We start from the raw sequence: 17,281 nt of genomic DNA on the forward strand, positions 1-17,281 counted from the left end.
GGGTGAGCATGACTGAGTGAATGTTGGCAATGTGGGCAATGAAGGTGTAAACCCTGTAACTTAAAAGCACTAAGAAATGCAATCCCTCCCGTCTTTTAAAGCAGGTCTGTAAAATGTTTTTATTCTCACTTCTCTTTCTCTTGAAACTATGGCTTTTGCTGCATTATCTTTTACTTTCGAGGTGTAGGACAAGAATAATAGGACCGTAGAAAAGTACAAAACACAAAGGCACAATATGAGTCTGGAGACTCAATGATAACGCCTGGTAGTGCTTCCCCAATGCTCTGGTTAATATTTACCTATGGTATAGGAACTATTTAAATAACTGTTGATGCCTTGGCCACAATTTTTACTTTTAGGAGCAGAGCACGGTGTATTTGACATGGTCTGAGAGTTTTTCTGAAGACAGAGGAACAACTTTTCTGTCAAGGTCAGACTCCTAGGACAGCTTCTTCTGCAGTGCTCGTTTTTGCCTTGGCTTGTTGAAAATGGCGGGTGTAAGCAGCTGCATGAAGTACTCCATGTTCATCTTCAACTTCTTATTTTGGGTAAGTTGGTGTTTAAATTCTTACTAGTGTTGCATGAAATGTGTTCAACATTATCTGAACGCTGTAGTTGAAGAAATTGTAAAGAAAATAGAGCATAAGTGGAAACAGAGTGTGAATCTAAATCAGGGAGGGGAGAATATGTTTAACTTTTGCCCTTCCCTTTGTCTTTTTCCTTCCAAATTGCTTTCCCTCCGCATTCAAAAGTAGACCAGCCAGGATTGTGTCTCCCTGCCCATAGTATGCCCCTCGAGTCTGGGGACATCACTCATTTCCGTCAGAAGATAACAGACTCTCCACTTAAAATGCATCATTCTCTAGCTTTTATTGTCTGCTGCTTGCACCCAAAGGGCATAAGCCTGAAAATGCAGTTGCAACAGAAGATATGGAAAATTCTCTTGTATTTTTAGCCTCCTAATTGATAAATGGTTTGCATATCCTTCTTTGTGGTTCTTTGCTTTACATTCAGTGTCATAATTAGTTTCTGATGGTGGACAGTAAATGGTTGTGAAATAGTACGGGCTGGCAGTACTGCCAATAGCTGTATCAAGGCAGATATGGCACAGGGCAGCAGGCAGGTTTCTGGCTGTCGTTTGAATCCTGTTTGGCTATTTATCACATCTTAGCTGGTTTGCAAGAATTCCAGGTCCTGGAAACTCAGGAAAGGTACGAGTTAAAGATCTTCTCTCTCATGGTTCAACCTCACTGTCAGCTTTCCCGAGAGAGATTTGTCAGGTTCACCAGAGGTTCACTGAAACCAGAATTGGAACTACTAGTCACTTTATGGACTTCGCCTCAAGGGATTTTTTTTTTTAGTGAAAAGGTGATACCATTCAAAAGGGACCACAAACAGTAGCCTTGGAGAATTTGTGGCTTGCCAAAATGAGAAGAATTAGCAAAACTCTTTGATTGCTTTGGACCTCACAAAGAAATTCCTAACAGGATAGTGATGGTTTGGGCTGCCTCCCCCTTCTTCTTCCTCCACTTCCTCCACTTCCATCAAGGCAGATTGAAGATATTTGACATCTGTGATGGAAGTTTTTCTGCAATGGTACTTAAAAGAGTCTGTAAGTTTCTGACTTGGAATTCCTGCCCCTCAGGAAGTTTTTCCTGTTCACATTCATCTGTATTTACGGCAAGATAAAACATAGGTAAATGTCTCCAACTAGCATTAGAAAAGGTCCAAACTACTTCTGGAGTGAATATGTGAACACTGCCCACACCTAAGCCTCCAGTGACAGCAGGGGTTTCCTAGGAGAGAACACCCTAACCTGTCTTTATGCCAAAGGTAGGAAAAATCCATACTCTATACTGAGAGCATTTGCTGTGCGTGTGACTGGTGAGTAGGACAGAGGACAGGAATGCAGCTATAGTTACTTATTTTAAAGGGAGGGGCTTAGCACTACTGACATAGAGAAGAATAGACGTGGTGCCAACAGGAATATGTGCTGACAGAGTACAGTGAAACTGAATTCTTTGATTCACATTCCCATCTCTTAGTTCCTGGAAATCATTAAATTGCTGTTTTAAAGTACAGGGAACAGTGATGTCTTTACAGCAGTTCTCCCTGTTGCACCAGGCAGTTGGCAAGGGGAAAATTAAGCTGATAGTGGGAAATGAAGGTGACTTTAACCTTAACTAGACAGCAGCAGCAGCTGCATATTTACCTGGCATCCTTTCATTTTAAGCCCTTTGCAATTTCTCTGGGAGTGCCCTTTTTTAGGGGACTTGGGAATGGCCTTTCCAGCCTTCTGGTGCCTTTTTCTAAGCAGCTTTTAGGGCATAGCCCTAAGTGTGTAAACCCTGAAACAGTCTAAGGTCGCTCTGCTAAGTAGCCCTGGCTTTGCTGCCCTTTGCCTCATCTCTTGTGACATTTGTCCCCAGGGAATCTACAGCCCTGTGCTGGACTCTAGCATGTTCATAGAGCTTTGTGTCCTCTCAGTTTGGTGAAAAAAAGATCTGAAGATTTGAAGATCTGTGCTTTGGAGATGGGTGCCTATATGGAGCTTGTAATAGTCCTTAAGTCAGTTTTGTGCGTTAAACCTGAAAGTTCAGCTTTTTCCTCTTTCCTTTCATCAGAGTTTGCAGGACATCTTGCTGCCCTCATTCTGTCAGCTTCTGCTCCTCCATATCATGCAAAAATGTAGAATTCCTTTTTTTTTTTCACTAAATGTTGATGTCTGATCCATAGTTTGAGGCAACCTGACTAGTGACAGTGCAATCTTTGATCAGTTGTTAATACCAGACTTGCAGCCCATCTACAACCAAAGTGGCTCCTTCCCCATACCTCACATCAGGCAAGAAAGTGAACCTCTCGGTCCCCAGAAGTAGCAACACAGACTTAGCAGGTAATGCTAAGCCACAGACCACATTCTTGTAGGACCTTCCTAACACTGTTGATTTCGTGTATCTCAAGGAAATATTCCAGTCAAATGTTTTTCCAAACAGGAGCAACCTTGTATAAAGCTCTTCCTGATACCCTTAAACTGGTTGCTTAAAATGTGTGTGCCAGTGGAGGGAATTCCCCAGAAGTTCAGTATTCCCATGTCTGAAAAGTACGGAGTTTTGATATACTGTGGGTCTGGAGTCACGGCAGGCTCATCTGAGGTAGTAGGCTGTATTCTTCATCATACCAAGACTGAAGGGCTTGAGAAGAGACGAACCCATTGAATTTGAGGGACAACAGTCCTGTTCCTGGTCAATTTATGAGACCATGATGAGGTCACTGATTCTTGGTCAAAGGTTGAGACAAAACTTCAATAGATATCCAGTTTAGAGAAAACAGGTGAGGACCTTTTCAAAGAAGCTGTTTTTATTCCCCTGGAAAATACTGGTTCATTAAAAATGAAACTGTTCCCTGAAATGAAAGTTTCTTTAGTCAAAACTTTATTTTAAGAAAACTTAATTATGATGGAAGATTCCAGCAAACTTGAAATGTTCTGCTTGGACTCTTTGGGAATAGACCATTTTGATTTGTTATTTCAAAACTATTCTGTGTGAGTTCTTGTATACTTTGTATATTATGAAAATACACAGAAAACAACATTAAGATTTTACTGAAATGGGGCATTTTTAATCAGTCTAAACCAACTCTATTTTAATAATTAAAATATATACACCTTACTAGAAATTTTGATTCATAAATGATATTTCTTTTTTGAATGGAGGGAATAAATATTACAGCATTCCCATCTGATTGGTGAGTTCCTGTACATTCAGCTACATTTACTTCTACTACTGTGCTGTATTTTATGGGAGGCCCTATATAACAAATAAGGCAGTGGGCCAAATTCGCTTTGGATTTATAGCAATAGCCGCTTCAGTGGAAATTTTCACATTAGTGAGCCTATGTTGTCTGGTGCATGGCCACATGGCTCACATAGTGCTGCTGAACAGGACCCAAATATAGAGTCATATGATACCATCAGTTTCTAGACAGATTCAGTGGGATTCGGAAGATTTCAGTGGGGAGTTCCAGTTAAATTTGATAACACGATGTAGCTGTCATCGATTGTACAACTTTCCTTTTCATGTTTAAAATGTACTTATAGGAGCTTTACTTAGAGCAGGAAAATGTGTGGTACTCATGTTTGAGTGCTGGCTCTGTTCCATATTAAATTATCTGCTAAAGTCGTTACGGTCTTTGATGCTGAATATTATATGAAACCTTTTGCAGGGAAAGCATTTTTTTAAGAAAAATTATCTAAATCATATAAAAATAGCTCTTTCAATTTTAAAAGGTTAGGAGTAGTCCCAGTCTTCATGGGAAGCTCATAAAACATTTCAGGGCCACGAGTATTAATGAATTACAGAAAGATAATTCTAAATCTGACAAGGCTTTGGTCCTCAGTGATGTCTCTTTCCTATCAGTCATCTCAGTAGGCACAATTCTTACACCTGGTTAGTCTCTTAACTACATGTCTCCAACACTTAATAAAAAGAAATTCTATGTGAGAACCATCATTAGCAAGGTTAGGAATAGAGTGGCTGGCACATAGTGGAGTGGTACCTCAAGGATCAACAAAACAGGAGCCCAACTAGTGATTAGGGAACGTGTCTGGGATTCATCTTCCCTGACTTTAATTTTCACATGTACGTGACTAATTTTTTTTTTCTGTAAAAATGTAATGGAAATAATAACTATCACAATAGACATTTTTATTGGAGGGATATTGTAAAGATTGGAGATGGCCAGATATTGCTGCAGTAAAAACAGCAGAAAGACTGTATTTAGAACCTTTCTTGACAGTTTAACCATAGAGAATATATCTCTAGATATGTGTCCTGAATAATACTAAACAGAATATTTATACCAACATCCCTTATCAAATCTCACGTGTTTCCATTATACAAGAAACAACGTTCTTTACAGTCATGTTATATACATACTATGGCAATTTATATTGCTCTCTCATCTGACAATTTCTGTGTGCTTCCCAACCACATGTATAAATCATCAAGGAAAGGCAGAGCCCTCTGAGGTAGAAACATCAGGGATTTGGTGCATAACTGAAGATTTAACTACCTTTATGAAGTTTCCTGGATATGAATCAATATTCTATGCTCCTACAATTCACGTCTTTCACTTTGCCAAACAAATGATTTCAGAATTTTGGCCAGCATCTGGTACAATTTGGATGCTAAACGTTCATCTAAAATTGCTGATCTTTCTAAATATTCTTTATTTCTCCTGCAGGTGTGTGGTGTTGTGATTTTGGGAGTCTCTGTATGGATACGTGTCAGCGAAGCTGCTCAGGAGGTAAATGTATACAGTCATACCAGAACCATGCAAAACCTGGAAGCTACTGCATACACTTTCATTTCCCATTTGCATTTCCACAAATTCGTTATGTTTTTGTCGAGGTGGTTTAGATTCATGCATTTTATGATGTTTAAGATTAAACAAGACGGTGCAGCTAGTCAGATAAAGTGAGCAGACGTGACTACAAGAAATCTCTTCTAGTGTTATAAATGTAGGTTCTTACAGATTTCTGTTGGAAATAGTGTCTCTCTCTCCCCTAATGCAAACTAATGATGGTTTTGTTACTGATTTCAGTTTTAGAGAGAATAACGAGCCATACAGCTCCTAGACTTTTCGATGTCTCTCCCTATTAGAATATTACAGTCATATATATTCCTAGGGTTATTTCCATGTGTTTGTAGGGCATATTTTTACCTTTCTCATTATCTTCAATAGCACAATTCTCATTTCCCCAGTAACTGCAACTTTGAAAGGGAGCAAGGAATTTTCCTTCTATTTTCAGTGGCTCCTTAAAAATACTGTATCCTTTTCCCCTCATATTTATACAGAAAGGGCTTTAGAGACCCAAAAATATTTACTTCGGATTAAAATGTCCCAACAGCCCTCCTGGAGGGGGGAGAAGAAAACCCTTGAGTTCCCCTCCTGGATTTTATCTGGGTTATTAAATTACTTCAGACTTTATGAATTTCCTTTTCGGCAAAGCTAGGGAAAATACAAATTTGAGGAGCCCTTGATCCTGCAGACATGCAGCAGAGGCTGGTCCTATCGGTGCAAAGGCCCTTTGGCCCTGTGGGCCCTGCCAGCCTTTTGCCGAATGCGGTCCCAGTGGCGCTGGCCTCTGACTCGCAGCGTGTTTTCCACCATCTTTGAGTGAAGCTGATCTCACAGCTCATAGGTGTTTCTCTGAAAGGCACTCTGCAATCGTTGTATGTCGGTGTTTTGCTACACTAACAGGAAGAACAATCTGACTCTTTTAAGTTTTAAGGAGTATATTTCTTCTTGTGAGTTTGGGCTATAGAAATGTAAATGAATTTGAAAATTTAATTTGCATGCTTCTATTGCCAAAAAAGTCTTTTTTTTCTTTCATAGAAATGAAAAAAGGGCTAGGTGTGAAAAAAAAAAGGCAATTTTATTCAGCTTTCAGATTGAGCCTTTAGTATAGTTTAAGTTGCAAATCTTCAGATCACTCACTTGTCTGCTGCCCTACTGCAGTCCATTGATTAGAACAGTAATTTTTAAGTCACTAGTTTCCCATCTGGAAATAAAAAGATGGTGGAGATAAGAAGATAGCTTTATATATTTCTTGCCATTTGGCTGATGGCACTGTTGCTCTTAGCCAATCCCAGATGTCTGGCAGAGGATGGATACAACAGAAATCAGTTCGTGATGACGTTGTGCCATGGGGTAAATTAGGTCAGATAGGTCATTGTGGAGACCTCTGCCGTTCTCTGCTGTGGAAGAAGAATGACAACTTTCGCTCCTCAGTCAACATTTAACAATGGGCTAAAATTGCCATACTTACTAGTTGACCATCTCTAGTATGATGGCTCAGATGGTACAAGGGAGCTGGGAAAATCATAACTTCTATTATCCTTTCTTACTTTTTGAGACATTTCTTATTCAGAAAAGCATACTTCAGTGTGTCCCAAACTGGTTTCCTGAAGTGACGCTTAGTACTCCCCAAAAACTGTAAATTAAGAGTTAGGGACAAAAATTGAAAGCATTTTCTCACATTTTTTCCTCTAGGCAGGCAAAGTTCCCATTCAAAACCAATGTATGCTTTCCCTGAGTAATAACTGAGAAGACCATAAGGATTTGGCTGTAGATGAATAGAGCTTTCTAAGAATAAATAACAGGGGGTTCAGTCCAACTTGGAAGGGGAAAGAACAACACATTCTTCAAATTATACATGTCCATATACCTTTGCAATTTCCATCAGAAGATAAATGTGACAACTTCCAGACATTTTTGCTAATCTTGGCACCAGCCACACTGGAAAATATTCTTTGAACATTTTCTCTGTTTTGGCCTTTGGCCTTAGTCAGTCCTGTGGGAACTGAATAATTTGATATTTAATAATATTGAGGTATATGAATTGTTTAGTTGAATGTCCCACGCATCAAAATACGGTCCTCATCTCTGAGGGTAATATTAGAGATCATGCCTAAAAAGAAGAAAAAGAAAATTGGTTTGGAAAATACATCTCACTATTTCTCTAGTATATCCAGCATCGGTCTGAGAAGTGTTCTCTGAGGAGCAGCCACAGAGTATGTTCTTGGCCTTCTAATGACAAACAGAGGTTTTGTTTCTTTAACATTTGGTTAATGTAGGAGAGATTTCAAGATAATCAATTTTGCTACTTCCAGTAAAAAGCAAAGATTCATCGACTGAAAACTAACTGAAACCCACTTTAAAGACAAGAGATCTTTATTTACTCTGTAAATTTGACTTTCATCTTGTGCAGAGACAGAGACTGAGAAAAGCCAGGTTCTGCTGAGCTCCCCAACAAAACATTTAAGAAGGGGACATTAGAGGTTTGTTTATTTATGGATCAGAATATCTCCATGGTTGCTAATCAGTATATTTATCAGTTGTGAAATAATTCTCTTGTTTTGGAGGATACAGATGTTTTTAGGAGAAGCTTCTTGTAGCTGAAAGACTTTTTTCCCCTCTCTTTTCAGGAGGTCGATATAGACAGCAGCCTGTTTTCAGGGGCTGATCTGCTGATAGCCGTGGGTGCCATCATTATGGTCCTTGGGTTTCTGGGGTGCTGTGGTGCCATAAAGGAGAGCCGGTGCATGCTGCTGCTGGTAGGAAGGAAAAAGAGTTGTCTACCTTTACCAGGCCAAAGCTACATTTGACGGATAAGGTCCTTGCAAATAGGATCAAATGAGGGCGGGACCTTTTTGTTTAACCAGATGCTTTATTATGATCATGTTTTCATTGCTTACCATGTGCTAGAGCCCCTTCTGAATTCTAAGTGCAGAAAAAATGATGGGTGGTGTGGTCTCATCAGGGAGAAGACAAAGTCCAGGGAGCCCCAAGCATGTCACTAGCTTTTTCTCCCATCCAGTCATCACCCAAGTTCCCTGCAGCAGTCCTCCCCCAATACCTATCCCATTTAATTTCATACATTCCCAGTTGTTCCCTTTGCTGGTCCTCCTAGAAAGTCCTCCCTGTCCTCCTGCCCAACACCTCACCTACACACTGCCCATCATGCCACTACTGTGGTGTGCACCTAGTTTTGACCACCAGCTGAACACACTCTGTCTTTTCTCATTGCCAAAGAAGGAATAACTGGAACAGCACTGACTGGAACAGCTCTGACTGGAACTTCAGTTCATTCTACCTACATGGTTATTCAAGCACATGAAAGCTTAACATTTACTTAGAAGAAATTATATGATCTTGGTAAAAAGTACTACAGTTTTCTCCTTCTTTTGTTTTTTTCCTAGTTTTTTATTGGGCTGCTTCTGATCCTGATACTTCAGGTCACAGGAGGTATTTTAGGAGCAATGTACAGATCTCAGGTACAGTATTATTCTGCCTTTTCATTTATATCCTCCCAGAGTTTTGTTTCTAGTCCAAAACCTAACAAAATATTTGGATTTGCAGGTTGAAACATCCCTTAACAAGACTCTCCTGCAGACTGTGTATTTATTGCAAAACTCTACAAAAGAAGCTGAAGTGTTTCAAGAGAAGTTCCATAAGTTTGAGAGAAGGGTAATTAAAATGTAATGGAGGGCAGGGATTGTTGCTATCTGCTCCATCTCTAGCATTTATCTATGCTTCATTTTATGGCTACTCTGCCATAGTATTTGAATTTCATTCCCTGGGGATGGGGAAGGGTCTGACTTAATGCAGGTTAAAACATAACACAAAGAGCTTCTGCTCTCTTGATACGACATGGGCTTTCTGCAATGATTTCTTTGTGCAGTGGTATTTGTAAGAGCAATGGAACAAGGACACACAACATACAAGTGAGACTGACAATTAGCTAAGCTTTTTCATGGTGAGGTTGCCTGCTCCTTTGTAACAGCTCTCCTTTCTGAAGGGACATTGCTCCTTCACTGTATCCCAGCTAAGATCTATCCAGATTACCCCAGGGCTAAGGAAAACTTCAGGAGTGTATTTCATTTGGAATATCCTATTGCTGTGGAGTCATTAAATGCCACACTTTACCGTGTAAGAGGGGGGAAGAAAATACAGTAAAAGGGACGTTTGTTTTCACTTTGCTTATACCTGTCCTGACTTCCCCCACCTGCAGGATGACAGAAGGTGGACGCTTTGTGCCAGCTTGCTCCTGGGTATCACACTGAGAATGCCCTTGAACCTCACTGATACCATTGATGGTATAGACATTTGTCCCTCCCACTGTATCTACAAGTTGACAGAGTGCTGCTGGTTTTTTTTTTTTAGTCCCTAATGAGTGATGACTTTGATGGTTAGGCTTAAAGAATTCCTATATTTTTAAAGGCTGCTAGTGTGAAAGAAAAGGAAGTAAGAAACAAAATTTGGGTGGCTTATATTACTTCTGCTTCTGCTTCCCCATTCCACCTCCAGCCCTATCCTCTGCTTCTGAGCCAGCTTATTTCTTCTGATATCATAAGCAGCTCCCTGGAGAGATGATTGAAGGGTGAGCAAAATGAAAAATCCCATAATTACTGTATTAATTTTTAAATAGACCAGGATTGCTTTATTATGTCCCACAGCCTTTGCTTTTATACAAAATTACGTGAACATTTCCAGCTGCTTTTTAAAAGAGGAAGGACCTCAAACCCAAGTCTGCGCCCCTGAGCTTTAGTGGGTTGAATAAAGTGGAACATGAAGTGAAACTGCACCTGGTTTAGGTTTCACAAACCCCAAATGGACCCCTGGCCCCCTCAGTCCATTTCTAATTTAAAGGGCTAACCGTCATTCAAGGTGGTTATTTTTCTGGATTTCAGAGTTTTATGTGCCTGAATTTTACATTTTCAGCCTGGCTTTTCAAGATATGAAATGTGGATGTTACCAGAGCTGTTACTTAACTTCTGCAAGTATAACCTGCAGAAAGAAGACTTAATTCTTAAGAAATACTGTGTCCAGCATTGTTCTATGTTGCAGTTCCATTCTGTCACTGACTTATGAGCTTTATAGCACATTAATGGTTTTTTGAGCACTGTGTACTGAAAGTCTTCTTTCTTTTTAAACTTGTGCACTTACATTCTTATAACTGGTATGGAAATGTAAAGGGTATTTGAGACATACCAATTTGGTAAAACTTCCACATGGGAAAAGAAGAAAGGAAACTTCTCCTTCGTTGCTCCTCTCAGCTCCCTCTGCTACTCTCCTCCAACTGCAAATCACCACTTTTTTCCTCATCTCCCTATTTCCTCTTTTTTTGCAGCACCAGTGCTGTGGTGTGCTGATTGGACCTGCAGACTGGGGACAAAATTTTAATAAGCCTGTTGGTAACAGTAAAGCCTGTGCGTGTGAAATAGAGAATCCACTAGCAGACCTCTGCATCATGTATGAAGGCAGATACGTTTATAAAAAGGTAAGAAAAATATAATGTTCCACTCTTCTTTCTAAAAAGAGGTTTGAACCCCATGATGTCTTTGGTGACTGGCATAGTTAGCAGTTCTGTACCTTTTCAAAAAGGCAAAGTTTTGCCTTGTCTTCATTAGCCAGAATTGCCCCTGTGCCATCTGTTACGAAGTTACTGTGCATACAGGAAATGTGCTGCTGCTTCCTCTTCCTGGGATGCCTCTATCTTGGCCGTGCAGTGCGGGACCCTTAGGACCTCAGCAGTCTGCATGGTTACTGTGGGTGAAAACTATTACGTCTTTGGGGTCAGGGTATTCTTCTGGGTCAGAGCAGCACACCGGCTACTCTTTGGCTCTCCTTCCTTTCTCAGAAGGTTGTGTTCCCACCCAGGCTCCTTCTGGTGGTAGACATGTTGGCTCAGGGGCTTTCAAAGGGCTAAGGGATATTGAAAAATGAACACATTAAACGCAAGACCTTAGTCCTTTAGTAAAAAAAATCCACAGTAATTTTGCAGGATCTGCTGTAAAGAAACCTTACATGTTGTAGGCTTCATGGCAGCATACTCAAAGTGTAATTTCCTACAGCTACATCCTTTTGAAAAACTTGTGGCAGTTAACATAATAATAAGGCAAAAAATGTCTGGTGACAGGCAACAAAAAAGCATACTCAAAAATTGGTAGGCAGGCAGAAGAGATCTCAATTAATTAATTTCAAGATTTATCTGCCTCCTTATATGGAAATTTGGACTCCATGCATACTAAGAAAAATATGAAAAAAAATATGTGGAAAACTAGCACAAAATAGCTGCATTTTTAGAATGTTGGTGGCACAAAGTTTGCCAGTCTGCACCTAGCACAAAGCAGATTTTAACAAATGTCCAAATCTGGTTGTATGCTTTTCTAAATGCATAGCTCCTTAGGCAGGTCCTGCCTGAACACTAATTTCCTCCCTCTGTAGTCCCACAGAAGCAAATACTTTTTTAAAGCAAGGGAATAGTCTGGTTAAGTAGAGGACGCCAGAACCCAATCTGGAAATAAGATGTATACAAAGAGGCTGTTTTGGCCACATTTTAACGTCTTCTTGGCCTCAGGCAAACCCTCAAAGGACATGAGAAGCGATCAGTGAAATTACTGCAGGTGCAAGATATCGCTCACATGAACACACAGATTTCATGGTGGTGTTAGATGCTGGTAAAGACATTCGACTCTTCTGATCCAGGAAAAAAGATTTGAAATTCAGTGCAGTTCTGAGTCAGCTTAAATGAGAGGTTTTTTAGAAGGACTGGGAGGAGAAGACCCATGTGTTGTGAGGGAGGAAATATGGTGAAGGAATATAACTCCACATTATATTTGGGGGGAAGGCAGTTGTAGTGTTGGAACAGTACTGTAGTTTAATGGATTTAAGCTGTACTTGGCTTTCCCTACAGTTTGAAAAAGGAGTATTGTCAATGCCTGGAGAAGATGTAGTCATTATAAGAACAGATGTACGCATTTATTAAAAAGGAGAGTAGCTCTGCTGAGAACCTCAGATACGATCACTCTCTTCCTTCCAGCCCCAGCCCAAGACCACCAAACATTTGTCAAAAATAATATTTAAGCTTGGTTTTATATCCAAATATTGATAGTTGAGCCTGATTCTAACATTAGGCTTTGAATTTTCAAATCCAAAGATCAGATTAGTGGGAAACGGAAGGTTTGCTTCAGATCTGGTCACTGCTGCATTGGCTCTTTCCTAGCAGAAAATGATTACCGAGTGAAAGTAAGCAGAATTGCTTCTTTCCTTGTCAACTGAAAATCATGTGAACATCAGACATTACAGCTTGATATCTTCGTCTGAAATTATACCTGCTTATGGTCAGCTACTAAATTCATCTTTGTATTTGCGAAGGCAAAGACTAAATGTCTTTCTCAGAGCACAAGGTATGTATAGTTGTATTCTTTGGGTTAGCAACAAGGCAGAGTAAATTCAAATAGCCCTTCTTTAACACAGAGAGACAGAGACAAGTTATTTTAGAGGATGCATTCCTAATAACCTTAGGATAATATTGTTTACCTATAATTATTAATTTTGTCTTATTTTTTCAGCCTTGCAGAGAAGTGGTTATGCAATACATTAACAGCCATCTGCTCACAATTATGGGGATTGCCTTTGGACTAGCCATTATTGAGGTACCAGTATACACCATTAAAATATTTAGTCATCGACAAGCAATATGTTCTGCTTAGAAATACACTGGCAATAGGATTAAAACACCTGGCTTGCTCAGTTAATAGACAAGGGAAAACTACCTCTCACCTTAGCTATAATCTTATTTTATTTCATATAAATAGTATATGGCTGCCGAGCTGCGAACTTCAGGTGGGATAGGACCACCCTGCTGCCTTGTATAAGTGTATCACACGGCACTTTTTCTGCAAAGATTTGACAGTCCTGGAGCCAGGCTGTGCCTTGATAGTGAGCCCTGTGGACAGAGGGGTGTGGGGGTACCCAGCCCCAGGAAGACACGAGGCAGAATAGCCAGTCTTTTCTCCCTCTTTCCCTTCTTTACTTGAGGAAAAAGTCATCTCATAACAAAACTTACCCCCTAAACTGCATATTCTTATCACAGAGAAGTCATGGTACAAAATTGTTATTCTGAGGCATAATTTAGCCATCAAGATGGTGTGTGAATGTGCTGAGTGCACACCTGTGCTGCTCCATATATTCCTGTGTGCAAGAAAAAGCAGAGTATGTGAGCTCTTTATTTTAATTGCTTCATCATACACTGAAGAATAACATGCAAAATTTTCTCCGAAGAGAGGAAAAACAATGAGGTTATCCAGTCAGCTCCTTGATGAATGATAGGCTTTGATTAGGAGAAAATGACAAAGAAACAGGGGATTTCATCATGTTGCTTTCTTCAGTCATTTTCTTTCTTTTCACTATTCCTCTGTGGTTTCCCTCCTCCCTTGCCCCCCACCGATGAATGTTTGAGGAAAGAGCAGAAATGACGAAGATTGCTGTGCAGAGTTCAGATTGTTATTCCGAGTGAAAACTTCTTAACATCATTGGCAGAGGATTGCTCCTCGTGGTAGAAGAGTGGGCAAGAGCCCCAACTCAAAAATACATTTCCAGGAAAATAATAGTAAGCAGGGAAGAGTTACGCAGCTGCAGCACTGGGAGAGGACAGGCCACTAACTTCTCATTCCGCACAGGCTTCATGTTATTTAAGGCTCTATATGTGGGGGGCCAAGTCTCTCACCTATATGTAGACTCTGGGGGGGGGGAAATAGGTGAAATACACCAATATTAAAAGGCCTTTAAAAATAAAATAGAAGTGTAAAATTGCGTCTGTATCCCAAAGGTACGTTATAAGTCACTTTGCTCTAGTTACTGCAGCTAGAAGTTATAGCCTTTAGTTCATTGGCCATCATTCTTCCCCATTCTCCAGTTGGCATTTTCTGTGGTGGTTGCCTCTCCTAATCATAAAAGGATTAGAAAACAACATGAACAAACAACACGAGTCTCAGCTGGTACAAATTGTCAGCTGGCAATTTACACTTAATAAACATTTACCCTTTCCAAAGATACTAACATATTATGACGTCTCAAGTAATTGCAAATCAAAGGGCACATGCTTAGCCATATCTCTGCTCTAGAAAATCCCAGATGAAAAGAAGTGGACAAGGCAAAGTGCTCTTCCCTAATGTTCCCCCCTTTGCCTGCTCCATTATGCCACTTGTGGGCTGTTAATGGTTTCAGCTCACCCTGTTAGTGGAAATGGTACTGAGAAGGGCCTGGTTTCACTTGGGCACAAGTGAAAATACAGGTATGTCACGGAAGCCCTGTCAGCTTATTCCAGCTGTGAGTTCATCCCCTCATCTCAGCTGTACCCCTGTCTTCTGTACACTCTCCACTGTCTCTTCCTTAAGCAAATGAAGCATCCTTGTGTTCATGGCTTCATAAATGTCATTTGGATACCTTCCACTTTTGTGAAACACCCTCACAGACTGGTTAATTTTAAATCCAGAAGGAAGCTTTCCAATCTTCTGATCTTGCCAGCTGTCTGTCATGTGCTATGGAATTTCACCCAGTAATTCTCACTACAGAAGATCACCTACTGAATTTTGTATTTCAAGCAACAGCTTCTTTAGTGGACTTAAGTGTTTCTATCCCAAATCTATTACTGATTAATAGAAAATACTTTTTGCATGATCATTTGCAATTCAAAATGGTGGGGTTTATGTGTAGATGCATGCCTGTATATATAAACATGTATGTGCCTTTACACATCTGTTTGCACAAAAGAGAGTGACAGTGGAAGAGAGATTTCAAAGGGAAACAGCCCTTAGAATACACAGTGGAATCGGAAAGTTCCTCCAACTTTCTTAGAAAATAAAACTGAATTTTTGTCTGAATTTCTTGAACTTCTCAGTATTACCTGCTCCTTCGCAGCTAACAACTGCATTTTAAACCCACAGAGTTACAGGGTTCCCCATCCACAGAGGCAATCCATCTTTCAAACAAATGAAAGTTTTCCATCATGTCTGCAGTCTTACCTGTGGTACATACTGATTTCATTAAAATGACTATATTCTAGAGTCATGTTCTTTAAGAATTACATTGGAAAAGATCTTCTGCGTAGCAGACCTAGCCTGCATGTAAATCCAAGACATTTGCAAACAAAATGTTCCCAGTGTGTATGGGTTGTATCCTGGGATTTCCAGGACTGCCAAGTAATACCAGAAATGTCTTTGTTTTCCAGATTCTTGGTTTGGGGTTTTCTATGAGCCTCTTCTGCCAGATCCAGAGAAAATGAAACTGTGGAAGTGTCAAAACGATGTCACCAGCCAAATCAAAACCTTTGTAGATAGAGGGATATTTGGCTTGGCACATTCAGATAAATATATGCTTGTCCCAGGCAGCTGTTCTGATGAAAACGGCAGCAAAACAAATCGCAAAACGACCTCCTTTGTCAGTCTTAATGACATGAATGTGAATTTTTATTTGCAATAAACGTCTTCGTTTATGTTTCTGAGGAGTTTATTTTGTCTGAAGATAGCATTTAAGTCATGTTGAGATTCCGAGTTCACCATGCAGGGTGTCCACATGGGTGTGTTACGCCACCCGAAGCAGAGTCACCCTCAACAGCTGCAAACCATCTTGCGGTGGCTGACTGGTCCAGGGAATCACATGCCCCCAGGCAGCTTTGCCTGTGGGGAAGGTCAGTTTGACACTGGATATGGTATATATGGTCAGGGTTTTGTTACTCATGAAAAGCATGGGGACTAACTTCCATCCAAATAGGAAAGCCGTGTTTCCCTTCAGGGGCGTTTAAATCAACCTCCTGACAGCTGAGATGGTCGCTCTCAGGCCCAAAGGATGCTTAGAATGCATTCAGGAGTAGGATTTAGTGGCATGTGTAGCTGCAAATATGCAGCAGGGGTGAAATCCAAGCCCATGTGGAGGGAGGCGAGAAGTCATGTGGGTGAGGCTTCACCCAGTGCGGCAAAGGCGAGCAGGGGGCTCCCCAGCAGCACGAAGATGGCAGAGGCCATGGCTACTAACGCAGCAGCAGCAATAAATAATGTTATATTATGTATTAATAAATAAGTAATAGATAAAGGCAGGCACACCTCCCTTTAGATTAACCAGTGCTTGCAAGTGTTGGGGCCCTCAGGCACCAACAGCCCTGACCCTCCCTGCCCAGTCCCCTGGGGCTCCCCTCATCCTGCCCACGGCCCAGGACCCCACGTCAGCCCCCTGGGGCTGCCAGCCCCTGCCCCAGTGATGCTGCAGCAGCTGGTCTCCAGCCCCCCACAGACCTGCCCTGCCCTGCCCTGCCTTTCCCGGCCACGGGCCCCACTGAGCCAGGCCCACCCACGGGCCCATGTCCCGGCCTTGCCTCAGCCTGTCCCCATCCCCAGGGAGGTGCCCAGTGCTGGGGCTGCCCCAGTGCCCCCCTGGCTGGGGTGATGGAATGGGCCATGGCTGCCAGGCCCTGCCCTGACACCCCGGCGGAGCCCACCTGGTCTCAGCCCCCGGGGAGTTGCTGGCCCAGGTGGCTCCCTGACAGAAAGTAAATGGTATCTGGGAGCAGGGTTTAAAAGGTATGAAGATGTCTAATGATGCCCATGGGGATCTGTTTTCCACAGTGTGCCAGTGGCCTCACTGCCGTGCGTTGGGGGCTAGCTGTTTTCACCAGTCCTGCTGGGCCCCCATCTTCATCTTTAGGAACAGCTTTAAACACCTTCAGGCAGCTGCTCTGAAGAGAAAACCATGTACCACGTGCTTCTACTTCAAAACCCTTCAAGTGCCCACATCATGTTGCTTAGGGATATGGTTTAGTGGTGGTTTTGACGGTGTGAGGTTAATGGTTGGACTCAGTGATCTTACAGGTCCTTTCCAACCTAGATGATTCTATGATTCTATGACTGTCTCAAAGCATACCCAGACCGCTCCCATCTTG

At 41.3% G+C, this 17,281-nt stretch overlaps 1 protein-coding gene across 1 annotated transcript; it reads left to right on the forward strand.

Annotated features, from left to right (window-relative positions):
* Positions 1-488: 488 nt before the first annotated feature.
* TSPAN8 (tetraspanin 8) lies at positions 489-15,631 on the forward strand. The gene is made up of 8 exons (XM_074144363.1): positions 489-548; positions 5,242-5,304; positions 7,989-8,117; positions 8,763-8,837; positions 8,923-9,030; positions 10,694-10,843; positions 12,918-13,001; positions 15,578-15,631. The coding sequence occupies exons 1-8, from the start codon at positions 489-491 to the stop codon at positions 15,629-15,631; spliced, it is 723 nt and encodes a 240-aa protein (XP_074000464.1).
* The last annotated feature ends 1,650 nt before the right edge of the window (positions 15,632-17,281 follow it).

The sequence above is a fragment of the Numenius arquata genome, chromosome 2 (assembly GCF_964106895.1).
Source record: "Numenius arquata chromosome 2, bNumArq3.hap1.1, whole genome shotgun sequence".
Taxonomy (NCBI): Eukaryota; Metazoa; Chordata; class Aves; order Charadriiformes; family Scolopacidae; genus Numenius; species Numenius arquata.

Bases quoted from the DNA above. Each gene is read 5' to 3' on its own strand.
- TSPAN8 (XM_074144363.1), top strand. From the start codon at position 489: ATGGCGGGTGTAAGCAGCTGCATGAAGTACTCCATGTTCATCTTCAAC. The intron at 9,031-10,693 runs GTAATTAAAATG...CTTTTTTTGCAG, and splicing joins TCCATAAGTTTGAGAGAAGG to CACCAGTGCTGTGGTGTGCT. The intron at 13,002-15,577 runs GTACCAGTATAC...TTTGTTTTCCAG, and splicing joins TTGGACTAGCCATTATTGAG to ATTCTTGGTTTGGGGTTTTC.